Raw genomic sequence first — 7,956 nt, 5'->3', positions numbered from 1 at the left:
ATGGCACATTGAACGTATCTAAATTTGGCAAAAAGGAGTGATGACGTGACACATCTCAGCACGCGTGACTTCCATCTATATAGACATAAATACATATTTGTTCTCTACATGAAAAAATAACATTTAGTATTTCTTTTTTCTTTTTTAATTCATGAACAGTGCAGGTGCGGTGCTTGCTGAGGTTACAAATGACAGTTATCATAGTGACGGGAGCCTAAGCCATCCAATAAATAAATGAGTAAAATAAGTTAAAAACTGCCTTTTTGAGGGGTCCCTCTGAGCGATAGGACTGTTTTCTCTTCACTAGAAGCTTTTTTGTTTTTTAAAGTATGTCACAAAAAAATACTACACTCATACTGAACACTGCGTCAGAGCTTGTACATTATTTACAGTGAGGTCAAGGGATGCTGGTAATGATCCCCTCCCCGGCTTTCAGCTCAGAAAACGCACTTTTTCACAGTTTAATTACGTGTCGATTCCTACGAACTAAGCTAGCCTTGTTTTTCTTTTGTTTGTTATTTTTTTGTTTTTTAACATTTTTTTGGCACTAACAGTGGCTATAAAGGGATAAACAGCCACTACGAAACGCTGAAAAGTGGGGAACGGGTAGCAAGTCAAGTGGCAGGAACAGAATGAGCGGACGGCATGCTAAGGGAGGTGACAGGGGGGCGGGGAGGGGTCGGAGGTCAAGGCTGCAGGTCTGAGCTGTCACCTCCCGAATCGAAATTCAAAGTCCACTTGATCCCGCTCCGTCCGTCTGCTGTGCCTGATCTTGGCACGACAGCCTCTTTTCGCTCCGAAAAGAAAACCCATATCGTGGAATTATAGCGAAGGCGTCCGTCCACCGTTGGGGAACGAAACACACAACCCTACACTGAGCTCTTATAGATGGTGCTCCTTCTCACCAAATAGAAGCCTCTCCGTTTCCCTATATCTGTGTTTCAAAAGAATCTACAGGGACTAAAAGGAACACACACACACATGCATATGCACACACATACACCTCGGCGAACCACCGCCTCTCGAGCAAGCAGCAATTGCACTACAGTGGATTGGCAAAGAAAGAAAGAAGAAGAGAAAGAAGAAGTAGAAGAAGGAAAGAAAGACAGTTTCTTCAAGAACAAATCTAGATTGCATCTAAGTGTTATCTAGAGCTGACGGTAGTTCACAGGAGCTTTGTGTGCTAGAATGGAGAAGCCAAGCGTTGTGGTGCTGCTCGTCGGCCGGTGGGTTTTTGGGGTGTGCTGGGGGATGGAGCGGATGTGGAGCTGAAGCTGAGCTGTATTTCTGAAGACGGTTTCATGAAAAGGAATGGTGATAAGAGAAGTAGTGCAGATGAGAGGGTGGGTTTGTTTTTTTGGGTAGAGAAGGCGCAGCGCTGAGGGATGGGCGGGGGAGGGGGTACAGGAGGCTGCTCTTTCAGGAGTAGATGGTGATGACCTCGCGGCCACCTCCACGGACCAGGAGGACCCGGTTGAGCCCCTCGGTCAGAACCTCAAGGAACTCCATGTCTGAGAGCGAAAGGTTGAAGAAACTAAAGACGAGAAATTCATATTCATTCACGCATTGAAGGCGGGGGGGGGGGTTAACCCAGAGATTGGCCCAGACGAATTCATACATAAAGCTGGCCGGTTGAAACATTACATTACATTACATTACATTCATTTAGCAGACACTTTTATCCAAAGTGACTTACAAAAATTGCGATTCAATAACCGAAAATCCAAAGTACCAGTAGTCATTATTCAGAAGTCACCACTGCCAAATAACTATCTCAAAACCATATACATACATACATTCATGTCTTCGGGTTTTTTTTTTGTTTTTTTTTTTTGGGGTGGGATAGAAACAAAAGCGTACTGTGTTAATTGTTAAAAATGTGACAGCAGAGTGAATTCTGGGCTTTTAGAGGTCTTCTTTGCCTTTCTGCTGCTCCCTTCAGGGGTCGCCACAGCCAATCATATTCCTCCATCTTACCCTATCTTCTCACACCAACTGTATCACCTTTCACTCCATCCATTTAGTGAGAGCTATGACGCTCCATAGCTCTCACTAAAGATCACAATGTCGTCTGCAAACAGTCAGCCTGGCCATTACCAAGCAGAGGCTGACAGACGAGATTGTCCAATCAAATGTGATCCAGAGTGATTCCTTATTAAGAATAATTTATCCTTTATTTATCCCCATGGGGAAATTCATTCTCTGCAATAAACCCATCATGGATGAGCCACAAGATGTAGGATGCCATCAACCAGCTCCAGGGGAGCAGTTAGGTTTCAGCGTCTTGCTCAACAACATTTTGACACACTAGGAGGAGGCAGGAATCCAAACCGCAATGTTCCATTCCTAAGACGATTGCTCTACTTCCTGCACCACCCTGGCCCCAAACAAAATCCCCATACCGGAAGTCGAACCCAGGCCAAAAAAAACAGCAATCCTAACCACAAGACTAATATTAATATGAATATATTAATGATAATAATATTATTATTATTAATGATAATAATATATTAGTGTTAAAACAAGATCTGTCCATTATTTTAGTTATCCTCATACTTTCCTTGCTATTTTCCTGCCATCTAGTACTGTATTCTGAAGCTTATTAGATTATTTAAAGCTCATCAATAAGTAAATTGTGTGTCGCGCGAGAAGGAGGATATGATTTAAGAGGGAAACTAAAATTCCAAATCTGTCTGTGGAGGTTCTCAGTGGTGAATTCTTGTTGCAATCTTGTTGTGGCAATTGGACTTGAGAGGCTTTTCGGTTCTTCAGAGAACTGACGAAGCCTCTCATATGAGAGTTGAAATGTCTTACAATTAAGAAAATCAAGTCCATTTGCTATGACGAAGATTTCGCCAAAAAATACATTTCCAAATGACACAAGCAAGAGCATCTTTGAAAAGCATGTGTGTTTCAATTTCGTGGGTTCAGTTATCAAATAGTCTTTCAAACACTGATTATAAATATATACTACTAATATAAATCAGTTTGAAAGAATGTACAAAACACACATTTAATATAAATATAAGAATGAGGAGCAGCTGTCAGTCATGTCAATGTCATAAGACAAAATTTGTTTGTGTTTGTTTCCTGTTTTTCATTGGGTTGAGTTTACTTCTATGTGTACAATGTAACTAAATGTTGTTTTGAGAAACTGAACAAAAATGTAAATAGTATATTTGTGAAATATACTACTATACTGCAACACACACACACACACACACACACATATATATATATATAAATATATAAATATAAGTGAATATAGAAGTGTATACTACTGCCGACTCCATTCTGAAATTGGAGAATTCCTTTTTTTCTTTTTTTTACTTTTACCACTGCAAAGGTAACAAGTAACTTTTGCTTTAAAGTTTTATTGTTAATTTTCCATTCTAATTTTTATTTAATTTAATTTTAATTCATTCTTCTAAATTCCTATTTTTTGTATATTTATATGTCTGTATGGTGTCCTTGAGTGTCGAGTATAAAAAGTCGAATCAAATCTATTATTATTTTTGTGTGGGGAAAAAAAAACATTTTGGAAAATGGTAGGATGTTTGACATAAAACTATGAACAATAAATAAATGAAAAGAGTTATGTCGTATTTTCAAGTTGCATTGTATCAAGTGAATGATTGCTATTTAACTGGTGGCAAACAAATAAAAAAATCCCCCCAAAAACCCAACCGCCACCGTGTTAATACAGAAAATCACCTGAAAATAAATAAAGCCACTCCCAGGGAAAGGATACAGTTCTCATCACCTGTCCGGTTCTTCGGTGGCCCCGGCATGTTGAGAAGGACGAGCTTGGCCTCCGAGGACTTCTTCAGGATGACCTCATTCAGCCGCAGCGCCGTGTGCATGCGTCGCACATTCGACTGGTTGCTGCACGGAGAAAAGGAGGCGATGCTGAGAGCTGCTGTGGGGATGGACGCTCACTCACTCATTCACTCACTCACTCACTCCCGTATCATCCTCTCATCATCGTCACCCGCTCATGACTCCATTCATGATGCAAACAGATTTTATGTTAATGCTTTGCAGAGACTCGGGTACTTACAGATTCTCCCATTCACTGCGGCATGGCGAGAAGAGAAACACACACGGGCATCAATACTCAACTATAAACGTCACTCTGTGTGTCAAATACTGTGACAATGATTGATTACAAGGGTTTCTGGTGTCAGGGACAAGAGACGGAGACGGGCGGGATCAAATAACGATCAGTGATCAATGGAGAAATAAACCGAGATTAAATCTGGCCTGATTAAATTAAATCAACAAAATTGCACAATAAAAGTAATAACCTTAAGATTTATTCATTCATAATCGATACCGCTTATTCTGCATTTGGGGACATGGGGCTGCTAGGGCCCATCCTAGCTGTCATTGGCTGTGAGATGGGGTTCACCCTGACCCGCCACCAAGCAATCACAGGGCAAAATTTAGAGGCAAACAAACAACCGCTCATTCCCTCATTCACACTTCACATAGACATTCAGCCATTCACTCTATCATTGACATATCTGGGTATTTAGAGTCTCCAGTGAACCTAGTTTATGTTTTTTGGACTGTGGGAGGAGACAAGAGACTCCAAAAGGAAAGAAAGGGGCCGTGCTAACCGCTGCACCACTGCATCCCCCCATTACCTTTAAACCTAAATCAAGAGTTTTTAAAATGACCTTTTTTTCTTGCTAGGCGCTTATAAATTGCCAGTATTTATGAAAATAAATACCTTTATTGTCACATTCAGTTATATATAAAGCACAACTGAATTTAACCCATCATAGATAAACCATGGGCAGAAGGCAGCAAAGGAGCAGCGTCTTACTCAACGACACTTCAACAGAGAGCGGGAATTGAACCAGGAATGTTCAGTCCCAAAAACAGCCACTCTAAACCCCTAAGCCACACCACCCCGTTTCCGTGTGATTTAGACATTTTCAAAATCACATTTTCAATATTTATCCTTCATCAACGTAAATGACGGGGGGGGGTCAAAGTTGTGAATGCCATGCAAGCATTCTTGATAAAAGCAAAATACATGAGAAGCATCCTGAGCCTTTGTAAAGAAATTGCTTCAAAAAAAGGATGAAAATGATGCGGAAAAAAAAGATCGAGAGCCCTACCGCTGGCCTCTCTATTTGAAGTCCGAAATAAACACGGCAGGCAATTGAAGCTCTTTTTGTCGGTGACATGAAGGTTATTCACCTTTTCAAAAAGGTTCATTGGGGTAAACTCACGGTTTCATGTTGAAGATGTCTTTGATGCCCTCTGGCGTGGCGGCGCCGGGCGGCTTTGCCGGCTCGCCGTCGCACTTCTCAGTCCAGGTCATCTGGACCTGCTCCCCGGGGCTCTGGGCCCCCTCACCGGGGGTGAGCGGGGTGGCCGGAGTAGCGGGGCTGGCTGGGTTGGTGTTGTCGTGGATGAGCTGGACCTGGGCATCGGGCGACACAGGGGGAGAGGCCGACTTTGACTATGAGACGAGAGGAGAGAGTGGACGGATGCGATACGACACCGGGGGGAGTCACATGCGAGTCACATGGGACGTTGAGGGAGTCATCGAGAATGGGACGGTGGGGGGGGGACGCAGATAAAAGCCAGAGTGTTTGGGAGGGAGATGAGGGGGGTGGAGACAGTTTTTGTTTTTAGTCAGAAAACCGGCACATTTCCAACGCGAGCTGTGAGAGCAGTCCGCCCGCAGCATACCTTACCTGGAGATCTATGTTCTTCCAGAACACAGAACACCGTTGGGTCAAGAGAAAACAGCTTTTTATTAGATTAGGTTAGATTAGTTCAGCTAAGTAGCTGAATGGATGACAGCAATCGACCTGACACGATGATGTGGAAAAACAATAGATTAAAGTCAAATAATATACAGCGAAACTACTATTTTTTGTCCGATGAGCTTTTTGGCTCATTGTTAACACTTTGCAGAAACGATGAAGGACGTTTCAGCTCACTGATCTCAAGTTGGGGGGGATTGTTTCCGAAAAGGCTCAAAAACCCATTTTTTTTGTGAACGCTTAGAATTAGCGCTAGGCTGACCCCTAGTTTTACTCTGAGATCCTCTCATTCCTCCCACTTTTCCTATCCTGACATGACTTGTGTCCCATCGGCAATGCGAGATAGTAACCTCACATCTTCTTCCAGAGTCCGTGGCCCGATCTACTGCAGCTTGTATGAATATTAACGTTATTATTGGACCTTGTCACTGGAACAATATAAATGTTAGTGCTACTGTTATTAGTAGTGCCTGTCTGCCTCTATCACACTCTCTCCCCAATTTAGGCAGAAGGCCGCCTGCATTGAGCTGGAATTGGTCTACGGTTTCTGCCTGCTAAAGGGCGGTTCTTCCTTGCCGTTGCCACCGTAGGGGAACGTTTGGTGTCTTTAAACCATTTTAAAGTGTGGTCCAGACATGCTCTGCACAGAAAGTGTCACGACTTGACATTTCTTTCTTTCCTCTTATTAAATTTCCAGTTCATTCTGTCAAACTGACCAACATTTTTCGCTGTAATTTTTAATCTACCTTATTTTCCCTGTGGCAAAAAAAAAAAAAAAAAAAAAAAAAAATCGATTTTCATTTTCATTTTGAGCCATTTAAAAAAACTCTGAGTATATGACTTTCCCCCCAATTGCACCGCTAAAATGTGATTATTAAATAGCTAATATTTGAATTTCTTAATTTTTCTTCCTGGTTAAAGCCCTTCAAACTACTTCCCAAAGCTGAGGCCGGTTGGCCAACCCCCTACCTCCTCCTCCGGCTTCTCCTCCTTGCTGGCGGCTGGCGGCTCCTCGGTCACGCTAAGCTGGGTGGTCACGGCAGCGGGGTTCTTGCGTCGGATTGAGCCACGGGATGAATCGGTAATACTCTGGATCTGCAGGGGGTCGGGAAAAGGCGGGTGGAGTGTTGTTTACAGGTACAGAGTTCATGGCAAGGTGAAGCGGGTCGGGGGAGTAATCTATTCCCCTTTATTTATTCACATCAGTGACTTGAGACGAAGAGTGCGAGGTAATACTAGCATAATGCAAAGATCAATATGTTTTATTTTCTCAGTGTTGTACTGTCATGAATTAAACAGAGTGCTGTCCTCCATGGGTTGACAGGGAAGACAAGAACGGCGTCCCCCCTGCTCGCATTCAGCCGCTAAGACGCTTTTGTCCGGCAGGCTTCATGTGTCACGTTAGGTCGAGTCAAGTGAAGCCGAAACCAGCCAAAGTTGAGCCTGTCAAGTTGCGTCAAGTCCACGCACGTGCTCTCTGGGTGCATTTCAGAACACGGCGTGCGCACACACAAACACACAACCACGCAAACACTTTCTGACCTCTCTCTCGCGCTCGTTCTTGGTCAGGTTGATCTGCTTGAGCATCTGCGACCGCTGCTCCATCACTAGGGTCTTCTCATAGGTGTAGGCCGAGATGTCGCTGTCGTGCTGGGAAGAAAAGACGTTCATGATTTATTTACGATTTATTTCTCTATTCGTTTTTTTGAATTCCCACGCTCTCCTGCAGACCTGCCGTCTCCCGACCCGTGGAACTGACAAAGATCTAGAGTTTTCGCCACAGCATTGATCGGTCGGTTGACATTTCAACTTCCGCTACCCATATGTGGCTTCAAATAAATTAAGCGTTTACGACACTTTGACCTTTGAAGTGATATATTTTCCATCTAAATTCCCTGAAAATATTTACAAATAATTAGATAATGATATAAATAAATAATAAAATAATTGCTAAATAAACCAGGCTGTGATTTGCGAGCCAATGGGAACCAATCCTTAAAATAGCACTGTGAATGCAAAAGTGCTGTAAAGACATTCAAAAAAACATTAGAAAAATAATGTTAAAAAAATAAATTTTACGTAATATTCATTTTATTAAAAGATAAATGTGATCAAATATAAAATATATAAAAATAAAAATAAATATAATATAAAAAAAATCATCTTAACA

At 42.3% G+C, this 7,956-nt stretch overlaps 1 protein-coding gene across 4 annotated transcripts in view; it reads right to left on the bottom strand.

The window, feature by feature from the left end:
- Positions 1-1,348: 1,348 nt before the first annotated feature.
- slc12a5a (solute carrier family 12 member 5a) overlaps positions 1,349-7,956 on the bottom strand; it is a 178,741-nt gene continuing 172,133 nt past the window's right edge. For 2 of the 4 annotated variants that reach the window (XM_086149828.1, XM_086149830.1), the window contains exons 21-26: positions 7,329-7,436; positions 6,756-6,881; positions 5,244-5,476; positions 4,061-4,075; positions 3,752-3,885; positions 1,349-1,511 (exon numbers count right to left, since the gene is read on the bottom strand). In XM_086149828.1, coding sequence (XP_086005954.1) covers positions 1,420-1,511; positions 3,752-3,885; positions 4,061-4,075; positions 5,244-5,476; positions 6,756-6,881; positions 7,329-7,436 — 708 coding nt within the window. In that variant the 3' untranslated portion in view covers positions 1,349-1,419. The remainder of the gene's footprint in view (positions 1,512-3,751; positions 3,886-4,060; positions 4,076-5,243; positions 5,477-6,755; positions 6,882-7,328; positions 7,437-7,956) is intronic. The other 2 variants (XM_086149829.1, XM_086149831.1) reach the window with 1 other exon arrangement.

Source organism: Fistularia commersonii, chromosome 7 (genome assembly GCF_037954325.1).
Source record: "Fistularia commersonii isolate RoL2024-O1a breed Wild chromosome 7, RoL_Fcom_v1.0, whole genome shotgun sequence".
NCBI lineage: Eukaryota > Metazoa > Chordata > Actinopteri > Syngnathiformes > Fistulariidae > Fistularia > Fistularia commersonii.
This window is presented reverse-complemented; position numbering and strand designations above follow the sequence as displayed.